This window comes from Mesoplodon bidens, assembly GCF_964165515.1.
Source record: "Mesoplodon bidens genome assembly, chromosome: 2".
In the NCBI taxonomy this organism is placed as follows: Eukaryota; Metazoa; Chordata; class Mammalia; order Artiodactyla; family Ziphiidae; genus Mesoplodon; species Mesoplodon bidens.
In genome coordinates, this window is record NC_138177.1 from 129,071,926 (window position 1) to 129,087,968 (window position 16,043).

Sequence of the window (16,043 nt, forward strand, 5' to 3'; positions counted from 1 at the left end):
GAGAAACTGCTCCAAAGAGGTAGTGGGACAGGTCTGTATACATGTGATTTTGGTGAAGGGGGAGTTCATACAGTCAAGCTCATATTTTTTGCAGAAGGTTGCTTCTAGTCATGAGGAGCAGCCATCACCATGAAGGATTTTAGTGCTTTTCTAGATATGAAGCGATGCAACAATTGGGCTCATAAAATCTTCTCCTGAAAATATCTAACCATCTGAAGTTCTGTCATTTTTTCCCAGAGCACAGATTGCCTCATTCCTGATCTCTACCCTGAACTCCTTTCAGGGAGTGTTGAAGGTCAGCAGCTGCAGTGGCTCATAATTTAATCCTTGTAGAGGTAGATGGAAAGCACCAATTTATAGTTGGCAATACAAAGAAAGGTTGCTGAAGTGCACCAACGATATGTATGTCACATAGCATGTGACACAGAGTTGACTCGCAGTTACACAGAAGTGGGCCATTCAACTTAGTAATAATAATAATTATAATCGTACTAATTTTATTTTTGAAAGCAATGTCATTGGGTCCACATTTTGACAAATTGTAATATTTTGATTCTGTCTTTTGTTCTTCCTGTGTCTTCTGTTCTTCCTTCCTCAAAAAATCACATGAAATTGCTACCAGTACATTTCCTGCATGTGGTACAGAGACTGCCAGGCTTGGGTCAATGGTCAGGATGGGAGGTTTAGCAATAATTACAGCATCCACTTAGGTGAGGTCAACAGACAACCAACTACCTCTCGGTGTGTGTTAACATGGAAACACAATATTTTCATATTTTCCACTGGAGAGGTCACATGTGTCAGCCATGCATCAGCATCCTGGGAACATGTTCCCATAAATTAGGCAGCTGAGACAAGAACAGTGCATTTTTTTTAAAGTAGATCTGTTTCATTGCTGCTCTTAAAAAAAAAAAAAAAGATGTAGGTACATACTAACAGATCTGTACTGCCACTGAAAATCACCTTGGTGTTTAAAAGGACAATGTAAGAGGTGCTTTTCACTTTATAAAGATCTTCCTTTTCTGTCTCTGACAACTCCAGAAGGGGATAATTTTTCTGATTAATTGAAAAAAAAAAGAAGAAAACAAGACAACTTCCCTTTCCTAGGCCAGCTTCACAAGCACCACTCAGGATGCTATCATGTTGTACATTCAAAAAAAATTTAACAAAAAAAGTTTGCGTAGCTCATGGTAAATATATGTATCTTGACTAACCCAGGTGGCAGCTGCAATAAATGAAACTTAATACTAAAATATTTGAACATATGCCTATGATTGAGGCAGACGTGAATCTTTACAAAATTACCATGGCCCTTAATAACAGGTTTGGAAAATCACTTAGCAACCAGCTTCCTTTTATCCCCATGGGGCATAATTAGACGGTGTCCTGGTTCACAAAAGTTTGTTTTTAAAATTCAGAATCTTGTTTAGGTGTTAAACACAGTCAGTCATTAGATATGCAGATGATGAAAATGAACAGAATATACAATGTTTGGCCAAGATGTAGAAAGCATTTGTTGTTTCTTACCGGACTTTTCCTCTAAAAGCGTAGGCATGAGGAGGAAAAATAAAGAGAAAATGAAAGAGGTGAAATGTATATTCAAGAAGATACCACTCAAGGCTCAGAATAACCTTACTTAAAGCAGCTCCCTAAGGCATGGCTTTTATAAATGCTTCCTGTGGATGTCTGATATAGTCATACCCAGGCTGCCGGCTTTATACCACCCCAAAACATGCTGCTTGGCCATACTGATTGTTTTGAGCTGTAGGAACTTGAAAACAGCAAAATCAGGAGAGGCTTTCTATGAACAACCCTAATCTGCCTAAAGATAAATCTTCCAATTGTCATAAGGGTTTCACCAACCAGGAAGGACTGACTCATCATAGGAGTGGATACCAGAAATCGACACCATATCCAGACAAACTCTGTCACAAACTATCATATTTCCTATCTATGTTTCCAAGGGTCCATTCATCTTCCCTAAATTACTCTCCCTTAAAAAGACTCCATCCCTCTCCCTTTTCCCTGTTAAGACGGTATTTAATCCTGAATTCTGAAGACACCTCTTTGAGTTACTCATTTTTCCTGAGCGTTTGCCAGGTATACAAGAAATAGACATGTCAATAAACTTATGTTCGTTTTCCTCTTGTTAATTCTGTCTTTTTGCTGAAGAGTCCCAGCTGAAAACCTAAGACGGATTGAGGTAGTTTTGCCTCCTGTCCAAGTTCAAGCGATAGAGGACATAGTTGTGGCCTCCATTTGAGCACATTCTAAGCTCTCTTTTGAATGGTTTACTTTTATCAAATAGATTCGTACTTTCAAAATAGAGACTTATGCTTTGTAATATTGAAAGGAGTGGGAAAATTCCATGAATGCATTGCAGCCAAGCATGAAACTAAAATGTGAGATTTTTCCCAAAATTCTAATCTTGTCAGGGAACCTGGTACCTAGTATCTTCTCCCAAGATACTCTGGCTAGAACCATCAGTTTTTCCATCCCATCCTTCATTTGTCCCCACCCCGCATTGGGCAATGACAAATTATTTTCCTGGTGAGTGGTCCCTGGTCCCTGGGAATGCTCTTTTCTTTCCTCCACAACTGTCTTAATGAGGGCTTCATTTCTTGCTGACAGTAGTACTCCACCAACCTCCTCCATATTTCATCTCCTAAATCCATCCTTTGCAGCATCCCTAGAATTATTTTCCCAAAATAGTGAAGTCAATGTATTACTCTGCCCTGCAAAAACCTCCCTATTATTCAGAAAATAGAATGCAACCTCCATTCTGTAATTTAATGCCTTCGTGATGGGCTTCAGCTTACCTTCACTCCCTCGTCTTCCACTGTTGTCTGTATGAAGCCTACACTTAGCTGCAGACGCTCCTTCTCGTCTCCTGAACGTGTAGTACACTCACACTTCCCTGCCTTCTGCTCAAGCTGCTTCTTCAGCCTTGATGCCTTTTCCCTCCCTCTCAATTACCATCTTATTCTTCAAGGCCAGTAACATTTCCTCTATGAGGGCCTTCCCCAAGGGACTTTCCAATTAGAATAAATTGTTCCCTGGCATTTATTAGCCTCAGAGAAAACAGAGGTACATATGGGTAGTATATATTTTTGCAGTTCTTATTTTGCTTTGTATTATTTAGATGTCTCCATTCGATTATTAGCTCCCAGTAATGGTTATGAATGGCCTCTGTCTAGCCCCAAACAGAGTGCAAGTCACACAATAGGCACTCAAAGCATGTTTATGCTGAGCTATTTGTAATGAGGTGGATAGACCTAGAGTCTGTCATACAGAGTGAAGTAAGTCAGAAAGAGATAGACAAATACCGTATGCTAACACATATATACGAAATTAAAAAAAAAAAAAAAAGTCATGAAGGACCTAGGGGCAAAACGGGAATAAAGACACAGACCTACTTGAGAATGGACTTGAGGATATGGGGAGGGGGAAGGGTAAGCTGTGACAAAGCGAAAGAGAGGCATGGACATCTATACACTACCAAACGTAAGGTAGATAGATAGTGGGAAGCAGCCACAGAGCACAGGGAGATCAGCTCGGTGCTCTGTGACCGCCTGGAGGGGTGGGATGGGGAGGGTGGGAGGGAGGGAGATGCATGAGGGAAGGGATGTGGGAACAGATGTATATGTAAAAATAAAATTAAAAAAAAAAAACAACTCACCTACCTAACTTCAAGTCACAGCAATTTTTCAAAATTATGCGAATAAATAAAAGCATATTTAGGAAGAAAAAAAAATACTTAATGGCTAAAAATGTTAACCATCATCTGACAATGCAGGATTGCCACAAACTTTCAATTTGTAAAAACATAATATCTGTGAAGCTCAATAAAACGAGGTATGCAAAAAAATAAATAAATAAATAAATTAGGGTATAATAGTAGAATATTACATTGAAAAAAATTACGTTTTAAAACCTTGCTGCTTTCAGCCTTTGAGAAACTATTGGCACAGAATGAAATACTGGATATTACTGTGTCTAAGTATTGTATCAGTTAATCCAAGTGGGAAAAAGATAAACTGCTATTAGAGTACCACCCATGCAGCTAATATAAGAGCCGAATTCTTAAATTCTGCAATAAAAATGTATAAACATTTTAGCCTATGTATTTAGGGCAGGGAAAGGTGCATTTTAGTCATTTTAAAAATTGCTAAGTATTATCATCACAAAATACTATTAAGAAATCGAATCCATTTTGTTTCAAAGTAAATGTGGGAGATGGAGTTATCAGCTTCAAGGGGAAATTAAATCCCCTTTTCTATCAGCAATTTGATATCTATTAAAGAGATGTTTCTGTGTTTATAGGCACTCCTAGGCCTATTACCTTACGAGTGGAACTTTAATAAATAAAAGTTCATGAGTTGAAGGAGATTGCACAGGCTATTAGGCTTTTAAAAGGGAAGTTTGACTCATGTAGGTTAAGGCTTCTAGCTTGCTAAATGTGGCTTAGCTTAAGATGAACCTGATCTGTGACAATCTTGTGCTTCATTGTGGGATATTGTATACAAATTGAAGATAAAAAAAAAAAGCATGTTTATGAATTGTATTTTTGTGGTCATTAAAACATTATACAAATGTTTGAAACACAGTGTCTTTTAAAATATAGAAAGATGAATTGCTCTCTGAAATAAGGCTGAATTGTATATAATATATAGCCCAAGGGATATGGTTCCTTCACCAGCTCCTATAAATATTTCACTTAGCTCCTATTTAACTGTTGATTTCTCTGCCCATTAGTGACCTCAGGGGCTGATCTATTTTACCAAGGCTCCAAGGAATAGGCACGCTTTGCACAAACATTTGTGTAGAGCTATGTGATCAGCTCTCAATGTTCTCCTATAGCAAAAAGGAAACTAGTGTTTCAGCATAACTGAGGATCCAGATAGAGTCCACATCCTAGGTGCTGCTTTCAGACCCAGACCCTTGCTAAGTAGCACAGAAAAATGAAAATTCTTAAGGTCCAGGTCCTCGATTTACAAGCAGAAAGAATTTTGGGGTTAAACTCAAATAGCTTCAAAGAAGTTGTCATGTCAAATTAGCTTAACCCCTTATTTTCTGCTTGCTTTTGCGCAAGACATACTGTTCCTCAGTTCCATAGTTTGCAAAGTAGGGATGATTGCTATCTTATAGAACAGTTGTGAGGATTAAAAGATATGGATGATAGTGACAGATAACATTCACTGAGAATTTACTATTATTGTTTTACCTTATGAGGTTGGTGTCATTATTATTTCTAATTTACCAGTGAGGAAAAGGAAGCTCAGTTGCATTCCAAGGTCATGTGGTTACAAAGGATGAGAGTGGGACTAGATCCCAGCTTGTCTAACTCCAGAAAGCCTGGGCAGGAGTGGGCTCATGGCACAGCTCAATTCCCCTGGCCCTTATCAGCACTGGGATTTAGAAACAACAGAGCTAATAGCTTGCAGATCACAGAGCCTGGAAAATAATCTTGGATTTTTCCAATGGAAGGAGTTAAATAGGTCATGCCTGTCTATCATAGCAGGTCACAGGGAATGAACTTTTCAGAGAGTGAGCTTGTATTTTTAGGCATGGTGTCAGATCTTAGAATTAAACTCTGATTATATAGGTAAATTTCTCAGCCTCTTTCTAGAATTAAGTGCATTTTATTAAATTAGAATCAGAAGAATAAACATGAACACATGAGTGATAAGGGCCCTCCCCTCCTGCCCACTCCAGGCTAGATGATGATTAAACCATCTTTATCCAATATGTTGTTTTAATTGTTAGCAGTTATCAACACCTAGGCTATGGCCGTTTGGCTTAAGGGTTTCTTCAGAATGTTAAACAACCAAAGATAAAACAGGACAAGACAATTCTTCTTTGGGGAAAGCAAAGATATTTTTTGATTTAAAATGAACTAATAGCATCCGAGTGATTTTTAATTATGGAAAAGATAATAAAAGAAACAAAAAAGAGATGTATACCTCCAGGTACTCGTGTTCACAGAAACAAAGTCAGTGAATTTTTGGATTGAACAATATATATACCTAAAATATAACCACTGTCTCTAACTGCAGGGATGTTCCTGTCCTATGGCCTGAGATAATATAATTCTCCAATTTGCAAGCCTTGTTGAAAGGTAGCTCATCCTTATGATCAAGGAAGCTTTCCAAGGAGCACACAGACCCCTGCCCTCTGTGGATGGAGTCTCTCTCTGGCTGCATTATCCTAAATCACTTTCTAATGCAAGTAGTTATTCAAGTTAGGGCTTGTTGAAGCCTTCATTCTGCATGAAGAGACAGAAATCTGCAGCATTTAAAACTGCATTCTCTTGGAGACCCAGACCAAAGCTAACTGAGGTGAATAGAGAAAATATACACCAGAGTTTCAATGATCCTTACATGGAGATTTTGTGCTCTAAATACACCCCTGTCCTCTGAACAAGGAACTGAGCTGCCATGGGAATTTTTGGCATCAAGTTTCATAGAGTGGGATCAAGACACAAAAAGCCAGATCTAATTTAGAAGGTTTTTAAGAGTCCACAATTGTTTAACCTTGAAAATAGGATAGCTATATTTTGAGTCTTTATATTTTAGTTAATGAGATTTTTTATAGATATAACCACTTCCTATCAGTTACGTATGAATAGTCAGGTATTCACAAGGAGCAAAAGGATTATTTATTCATTTATTAAACCATTAACTGATATTTATTGGGTACCTAATAAAGACCAGACACTACTCTTGGTACCTTGGTGAACAAAACAATAGGAACAACAAACAAAAAACTTCAATGAGCTTTTTGGGGGGCAGGGGAGGAGATAGATAATAAATAATAAATATAATAAGTAAGCAAGGTATTTAGTATTTTAGAAGATGATATATGCAATTTTAAAAAGTAGAATAAATATAAGGGTTTGGGAATACCAGGGTAGAGAGTTTTGTGATTTTAAACAAGGTGGTCAGGAGAGGCCTCATTGAGAAGGTGACTTGAACAAGCACCGGAAGTTGAGAGGGAGGTGGCAGTGCCAGTATCTAGAGGAAGAGGGCACAGCCAGGGAGCCGGGAGGGGTGGAGTGAGAAGGAAGAGTGGCAGGTGTTAGTCTGGGGTCGTGGTGTCCCCACCGCGAGGGTCTTGAAGGCCAATGTGAAGACTGGCTTTGCTCTGCTCCATATCAGGAGTTCTCAGCATGGACATTTAGTCACTCTTGGTTGCTGAGAAGAGGCATTGATGAAACAGATGAAACAAGACCAGAAAATGCCTCGATGTGACATATGTTGTTGTTTTTCATTACTCTTTGGAAGCTTCTTTTGATTCCCCATGTACCATGCTAAAAATAAAATAAAATAAAGATGGGTTTCATACAGGCTGGGAGGTAGAAAGAGAGTTTCAACTGGGCAAAACAGAATGAGACCAGTCTATCTTGCCTTCCCTCTGTGTCGGCCACTTCAGGACAAGTAGCTCAGACTGGCGTGCACAGCTCTGTACCACAGCTGTGCTGGTGGCTGATTTGAAACAGTAGTTCTTAAGGTACAGTTAGTGGCTGTCCTTTAGATAATATAAGAGACAGAAGGAAACTTCACCTTCTTTTTGTTTAGAAACGAAATTTCCCCGTCTTTGAGGAAACATTTTCTGACATAATTAATATGGGTGATTTGCACTCTTAAGATTTTTTTTCTAAAACAATTTAAAAGTACATTCATTGCTGTAGATTATTTCTGGCACTAAAAAAAATTCTCCTTTAAAGAACAAAGGGATAGATCCTTTTTTCTTATACTGTTATACTTATTTTTATACTATTATTCATACATTTATAGAAACTCTTTAGTATAAAAATAAATATAACAGTGTAAAAAGATAATAAAGTATCTACCCTTTATTCTCAAGGTCATGAACCACTAAGTGACTGAAATCTGAGATGAGAAAACAGACATCTCATTAGGATGTATGGGATTAGGGGAAGAGAATTATGACAAAAAACTGGCAGCCACAGAAAAAGACACATTAATAAACTTTAGAAAAGAATCTACAGATAACTCCTATAAGAGAAGAACAGTTATTGTTCATACTGATCATCCATCTGATAATGAAGAAAAACTTTGTTGAATTGAAGGGGAAAAGATAAAAAATCTTCTGTCTTTATAAAATAATGTGAGGGATATAAGTTGCCTTATATCCCAGTGAAACACCAAGTTCCGTATATTTCCCACAGTGAAGAGCATCCTCCTGTTCAATCAACCAACAAATTTTGTTTTGTTTTGTTTTTGGCTGCACCATGTGGCTTGTGGGATCTTAGCTCCCCAACCAGGGATTGAACCGGGGCCCTGGCAGTGAAAGCACCTACTGGACTGCCAAGGAATTCCCAGCCAACAAGTATTTTCTAAGTACCTATTACATGCTATTCAATGCCCTAAACTCTAGAGGAAAGGCCCCATTAAGGCAGGAGTAAGAACCTATAACTTCTGGGTGCAGGATGAGTTGTCATTAACCCAACACTTGCTGAATTGTTCACAAGTATGTTTCTGTTACAAACTTATTTTCCAAAATGATTGCTTCTTTACAGGGCCCATTCTATCCCGAATACATCATTAGCTAATAAAAATGGTTTTAAATTCAACTCTACACTGGTAGGACTAACACAACCAAGGCAGAAGACCTTAAAGATAGAAAAATTAGCCTTTTTGATTATAATTAGCATTGTAATTAAAAGATTAAAAGCATATAATTCAAGAATTTGCTACCTCTGGTTGAGGACATCCTAACATTTTTATGTGTGTCAATATTGTGAGTCTATTGTTTCACTCAATTAGATTTTAAGTTGGTAACAGAAATTGAGGGTTAAGGTCTCTGACCCTGGTGTTCATGTTTTTGGAACCCCCAATCAGATTAGGTTGTCTGAGATAGAAGAACACAATGAAAGAATCTGCAGTTATGCAAGGAAACTCTAACTCTTACATCTCACAAAGGGAAGCAAAATACCAGGTACTCAGAGGGTACAACCAATATTAGTTGAAGAAATAATAACAGAGGCAATCCAGATTGAATTAATATTCTGCTCATTTTCAAGGAGATCAAAACATACAACAGCTCAGGGATTTCTTCTTACCATCCTAGGCTGGGCATAAGGGTTTGGAAAAATGATATTTTAATTTTAAATGTCAGGGAATGGAAGCAACAGAGAATTCCCTAAGCAAAAATAGTTAGTAATGAAGGAAAGAACGTACACATATCAGATATGAAACAAATTCTTCTGCGAATAAGTCACATGGCTTACTATAATGCATGAAAGAGAAGAATATATTTTGAAAAAGGAGGATCCCACCCATCTCCCCATCTATCCTTCTCCATAAGGCCTGGAAAAAAAGAGATACATCTCATGTGCCAACTCCAGATGATTTTGGCCAGGCTGCTTGCAGCTCTGTCTAGAGGGGGCTTCTCAGACTACATCTGGGATGTGGGATCTAGTCGTAATGTCTGCTGAGGGTTTGGAAGGGGAGTGGCAGTTTATATGCTTCATGCTTGACATCCCTGATCTAATCCCAACTCAAATCATGTTTGATGTGTTGAACCCAAGCTGAGCCTCTCCCCTCCAACTTGTTGCACTGGAGGTCTGGGCTGAGCGCTTAGCATCAGAATGCATGCAATCTTTACCCTCCCCTTGCACCGTGCAGAGTTTCTACCAGGAGCGAATGCCAGTGTGTAGGAGACTGGAGCTCTCCTTCTCCATCGATGACTCTTTGTTTTTACTGAACTCAATGGGGTGCTGAACCTTCTGCCCAAGTGAGGACAGGAAAGAGGGTGGTGTTACCAAGCAGCAGCAAATTCAGGGATTTTGCTCACTGGCAGGATAATTTGGGGGTGGGGGGCCACCTGGAATAGGCAAACAGCACCAGACTGACCTCAATTAAAAGCTATCACCCCTCCCCAGATTTTTTGATTAAATAACTCCGTTATGGATGGCAAATCTCCAGGAACAAGATTAAACTAATTGCCCCTTCATAACTCCATGTCAAATTCTTTGTATCACTGAATTTTGCAGGGGAAAGAGAGGAGGCACTAGCACATATGCCAGGCTAGGTCAACTCCTACTCTCTCATCATTTCTAACAGCCCTCTTCTTGACTTTGCTCAAGTCCTCCCTCGCTATTTTTATTCTTTCTTCCTCCCACAAGTCTCTGAACTTAAGGAAGAGAGAAATGGAGCTGAAAAAGGAACCGATACTTATAGAGCCCCTTCCTAGGTGATAGGCACCAAAGTGGGCATTTTGCAACATTATCTCATGTCATCTTTACATCAGTCCTGAGAAGGTAGGTATTACTGTTCCCATTTTACAGACTTGGGAACTGAGATGCTGAGTTAAGGAGCTTGCCCATGGACACAGAGATAATAAGATACAGACTCAAAAGCCTGTGTTCTCTCTACTTAACCAATGGGCTTCAAGGAAGTGCTCTCTTTCTTGGTCTTCTTGCTATATCATCAACCTGCCCCTAAAACAGAACACTTCCCACAGAGATTCTTGGGCCAGAATATGCACAGCAGACTATTAAAGTTGAGAGGAATTTAAAAATAATTGAATCACAGACCCTGATTCAATGTAGATGAGAAAATATACTGTGTTTTTAACTTGGCAGAAAGGAGGCAGACGCTGGAGTTCAAGTCCTGGCCCTTGAAACTTCAGCTGCCTCTTGATCTTTCGGAGTTGATGTCTTCCGTAAAATAAGGTGAGCACCACCTCCCTGCCTACTTAACAGTGTAGCTTGCTCATTACATCTTTCTGATCATGACAGCTTTTGCAAAACATGAACCATTATTATAATGAACCATCCATATAAAAAATGCTTGCTGATTGATTGATTAGGGGAACTGAAATATATGAGTCATATAAAAACAAGGTGTCTTTCTTTAACATTTAAAACAAAGGTGACACAGCAGCAATTAAGCCTGACTGACCTATCAGCTCAGCCTTGCTCACTTGTCACGTGGAACACAGGAGACAGTGTATGTAGAGTGACATGGGCTCTTTAGGCACCATTATAGTGATAGCCTTCAAAGGGTTTGTGAGTAATCAGAAATTATTTGTAAAATGTTTTGTATGAGTTAATGAAATTTTAAGTTTTTCCTCTGGAAAGAGAAACAGTAGCTTTCATCAAAAGTAGTATAATATAGTGGGTAAGAGTTTTGAATTGGAAACCAGAACTTCTGAGTTTAAATCTCAGCAACTTCACTTACTAGGTGTGACATATTGGGTGAGTTAATTAATTCTTCTATGCCTCAGTTTTCTCATCTGTAAAATGAGGGTAATAATAGTACCTATCTCATAGGATGGTTTTGAGGATAAATGAATTAACATATGTGAAGCAACTGAAACACAATCAGTAAGCAAATTTTCAAAGCTGCCAGCCAGCAACACCATCGCCATCGTAAGCTCTCTAAGTGGTCTCTGACCTTAAGGATGCTTATGAGTAGTCACCATGAGACACACTCCATTGTTCTGAGTAAAAATAGCTATCATTTACTAAGCAACTCCGTTGGGCCTTACATAAATATACTTACAAAGTACTAACTACTTTACATGCACTACATCCTTAATTTTTATAAGGATCCTATGAGGTGAATAGTATTATTAAAATGATTTTACACTTGATTAAGCCTTGACTGGGGCTTAAAGGTTTAAGTAACTTACCCAGGATCATGTGGATAATGAGTGCAGAGCCAGAATGCAAACTTAGTTCTGACTTATCCCAGAGCAAAAATTTGTAATCAGTATAGAACTAAATGCTTCTAGTTAAGGACAACTTCTCAAGGTAAGTCACAGTGATCTTCGACTCACCAAAGAACAAAAGTAAAGGAATCAACGGCAGCTCATGACACAAGGAAAAGATGATATTGCACCAAGAATTAAAATATAGCATCTGTCTTTTCAATTCCAGGAAAGCTATGAGAGCCACAGGATTCAAAGTACCTAGTGAGCAAAGCACATCGCTGAAGATGTGTCCCTGTGGGTTCTGGAAGAAACGGAGATGTCTACCTCTGAGATCCTGAGAGGGGTGAGGAAGTCAGGAGACTGTGAAATGGAGGCTAGAGGGGAAGCTGACCACATAGGCCCACATATTCAATCAGGACTGAGTGAAGACAGGCAGGTGTTTGGACCACAAGGGGAAGTTCAACCTCTGTGTGCTGCTTGCGACATCAGCTATACATTGTTTTCTGATAAGCTTGTAGTTAGTTAGCACGAAGATTGGACAAAGTGTGTCCAATATTTCTGATGCTAGCTCTCAGTGCCTGCCACATAGACGGTGCTTACCAAATATTTGGTGAATTGATTCGAAGAGGGCTGAAAAACGATGTCATTTCTCCATGAAGTAAATTTGGTGGGGATGCACAATGCAGGATCCCGTTGGGAATGCTAGCCTTCAGTACAGTCTCCTGAAGAAGCACCACACTTATTCAAGGGATTTTGTTAAAACAAAAGTAGGAATGCTAAAACAGGAATGCTTCTGGAATGAGCTTCAAAACCAATCCACAGGCATCACAAAATAAGTTATTTTATTGACACATTTTCCCAGTTTGATACTCAGAGTAATTACTGGTCTTGGCTCTAAATGACTTTTGGTCATTTGGGTTTCCTGATTTACCACCATTAATGATATTCTTAAAAATATGCCCCAGGCTCTGCAGACAATTCTAACAACAATAATCAAATAATCCCTAAATGTAGCATCTGAGTGCTTTCTATATTAACTCATGCCACCCTTACAATAGCCCTGTGAAGTAGGTATGGGAATTATCTTCACCTACTAATGAAGAAACCATGACTCAGGTTTTGTAACTTGCGCAAAGCAACCCCAGGTAAGAGGCAGAGCCCAGTTGTTTGAGTAATTGTGACATCATTGGAATAAGTGTCTATTTGTATCTCCCTCAAATTATCTTAAAGGGAATTAATGATATTCCATTGTGTCTTGAATTTTCATTTTGTTGTTTTTATAAGGGCATATTTCTTTATAGTCCAATCTTGCACCCGTTAATTTATTTAGCCCCTTTGAGAAATTTTTACTTTTTAAGGACAAAACCACTCGTGGAAGATATAATAGAGGTTTGCTTCAACCCTGAATGTAAGGAGTGTGGTACCAAGGGAAGCAGATAGCAGAACTCTTCATCTCATATCTCTGCTTCTATCTTCTCCTTTAAAGGAAAGATCTTTACATTTTATTAGCAGAAAGAGATGGACTACAGTGTAAGGTAGGTGTTCATTTATTCCCATTTTAGACATGAAGAAACTGAGACTCAAATAGGTTTAAGAAACTTGCCTAAGTTTGCAAGAGGTTGAGTTCAGGTCTATCAGATTCCAACATCTTTCCTGTAAGATAAGCTGGCACTGTATGCTAGGGGTTAAGTACAAAGTTTCTATTTGTGTTTAAAGAAATATCAATCACAAATGTCCAGTATGGAAAAAAATGATTTAAAAGTAGTTCCTCTAAAAGGTGGAGATTTGGTTCAAAATTAAAGTCTAAGATAGTCAAGAGACTGCCCAAACTTCTTTAACTGAATTCAAGACTTGAGACACAGATACATTATAATCCAGGATATGAAAAGACAGAATGCTTTTAGGGCAGGGGACTAGAAATGGGGAAGCAAAGCCATGACTCTCAATAAAGGGTCAAGAGTTAGATTAAAAAAATATGTATATATAAATATAGATAAATACATACATATATACATACCTACATACATACTAGTGTGATGGTTAATCTTATGTGTCAACTTGATTGGCTATCAGGTACCCAGATTAAACATTATTTCTGAGTGTGTTGTGAGGGTGTTTCCACATAAGATTAGCATTTGAATTGGTGACCCTCCCCTATGTGCGTCAGCATTATCTAATCTATTGAGGGTCTGAATAGAAAAGAGGTGGACTAAGGAGGAATTCACCTCCTTTTCTGCCTCATTGTTTGTGCTGGGACACACCTTGTCATCTTCTGCCCTCAGACTGGAATTTGCACCATCAAGTCTTCTGGTTCTCAGGCTTGAGGCTCAGATTGAATTATTCCACCAGCTTTCCTGGGTCTCCAGTTTGTGGACAGCATGTTGTGGGACTTCTCAGCCTCCATAATCACGTGAAGCCAGTTTCTTATAATAAATCTATCATCTATCATCATCTCTCTCTCTCTCTCATCTATCTATACACATATATGCATATATCCTGTTAGTTCTGTTTCTCTGGAGAACCCTGAACAATACAACCAGTAATAAAGAAACAAACAACTGCAAAGTACTATGTACACATCAGGTACTGTTACTAGGATATTCTGTGTGCTTTCTTCATTCACTCATTTATTGAATAACTATATGTATGCCCAATGTGTGACATGTACTGTGCTAAGCACAGGGAACAAAAAGTCAAAAAAGATTTGATCCTTCCAGAGACCAACCATAATCTACAGAAAAATTCCATAGGGACCATTATTAACCTCACTTTACAGAAAAGGAAATAGAAGCTCAGAAGAATTATGGGGCTTATCTAAGGTTACATAGGTAGAACACGGCAGACCTGGGTATTATTATATGGCTACCTCCTATTAACCCAAGATTCTAGAAGAAATTATTTATACACATGGCCAGAAAGCACTTGGAAAAGAATGTGGTAACAAGAGGTGCCAAAATATGCCATGTAGATTTGTCTTCAGAAGGGTTTCTCCCACAGCTCTTAGGAGTGCTATTGGCAGAGAGCCTTCAACTGTCAACACTTCAGGATCTGACTCAGCTGCAGAGAGCTACCTTGGCGAAGATCATGCCCCTTTCTTAGCCTGCCCATATTGGAGCACTAGCAGTATAAAGGTTATTGATCTCAGCTAAACCCAGGACAACTCGGAAGGGTCATTCTAGCTCACAAGCTCCCCATGTGATTAACTTAGGCTGTTGTTGGATGTGCAAAACAGCTTAACTTCTCCCTCTGCCCACCCTACCCCACAGGTATTGAGCCCAACATGCTGCACACTAAACTTGGAGTTGGAGTCAGCATGCTACATGGAAAATCTGTGAGAAAAGGAGGGACTCTGTCCTTTTTCATCCTCCAAAGAGCACAACTATAACATGAACAAAAGTTACACAGAGACAGCATTTGGGTTTAATAAATTTCTTTCAACAATGAAACAGCCTTCCTCAAAAAGCAGTGAACTTTATAAGATAGAAGGAGCACTATTACTGTTGGAGGCATCTCTATCAACCAAATAAGTTGGTATTTTACTTAAATTTGTTTCTTTTCATCCTTCTGCTGGCTAGCACATAGCATAACATAACTGGTATTTAGAAATTACTGATTAGAATTCTCTAAAAGGAAACTTCCTAGTTTCAATAGGTTCTGGGAATAATTTTAAGATAGATGGGGGGGGGAATCCCATTTTCCAATAACTCCCCAAATTTATCTGAGATTATTTAAGATATAGTGGCACAGAAACTGTGTCAATATCTACCAATATCCATTCACTCCTTTATCTTTTAGTAACAGAACTCTGAATTTTAGCTGGTTATATGCATATCCAGCCAAAGACTACATTTCCCAGACTCCCTTCCAGCTAATATGGCCATATGACTAAATTATGGCCAGTGGGATCTGGGGGGCAGTGATGGGTACAACTTCTGAATTAAACACTTAAAAGAAACCACTTGCTCTTTATTTTCTCTTTCCTCCATCCCAAGGCTGGAACATGGAGGTGTTTCCTGGTGGTAAGGCACCAGCATCCTTGAAAAGGTAGAGCAATAATACAGAAAGTTCCTGGGTTCTTGAATGACCCCTGGAGCAAGACTCTATTACCCATCTGGACTGCCTACTAGCTTTGACTCTTTTGTGGGATAGAAATAAACCATCCATTATTTTAAAGCCATGACTATTTTAGTTTCTGTTAAAGCAGCTCTACCAATATTCTAACTCATACAGATCCCAAATCAACAACTAAAACCTGGGTGATTTTCCTTCTTTACCATATCAGCATGATATCTTACTAGGAGACCACAACATGATAAGAATAGAAATTAACATCTTTTGCCTGTGAGTTGACCTCTGCATCC

General features: G+C 38.7%; 1 protein-coding gene across 1 annotated transcript in view; it reads right to left on the reverse strand.

Moving 5' to 3' along the window:
- SGIP1 (SH3GL interacting endocytic adaptor 1) overlaps positions 1 to 16,043 on the reverse strand; it is a 207,282-nt gene that overhangs the window by 76,511 nt on the left and 114,728 nt on the right. Inside the window, exon 7 of the mRNA XM_081225341.1 lies at positions 1,528 to 1,539. Within this exon, the coding sequence (XP_081081467.1) occupies positions 1,528 to 1,539 (12 nt within the window). The remainder of the gene's footprint in view (positions 1 to 1,527; positions 1,540 to 16,043) is intronic.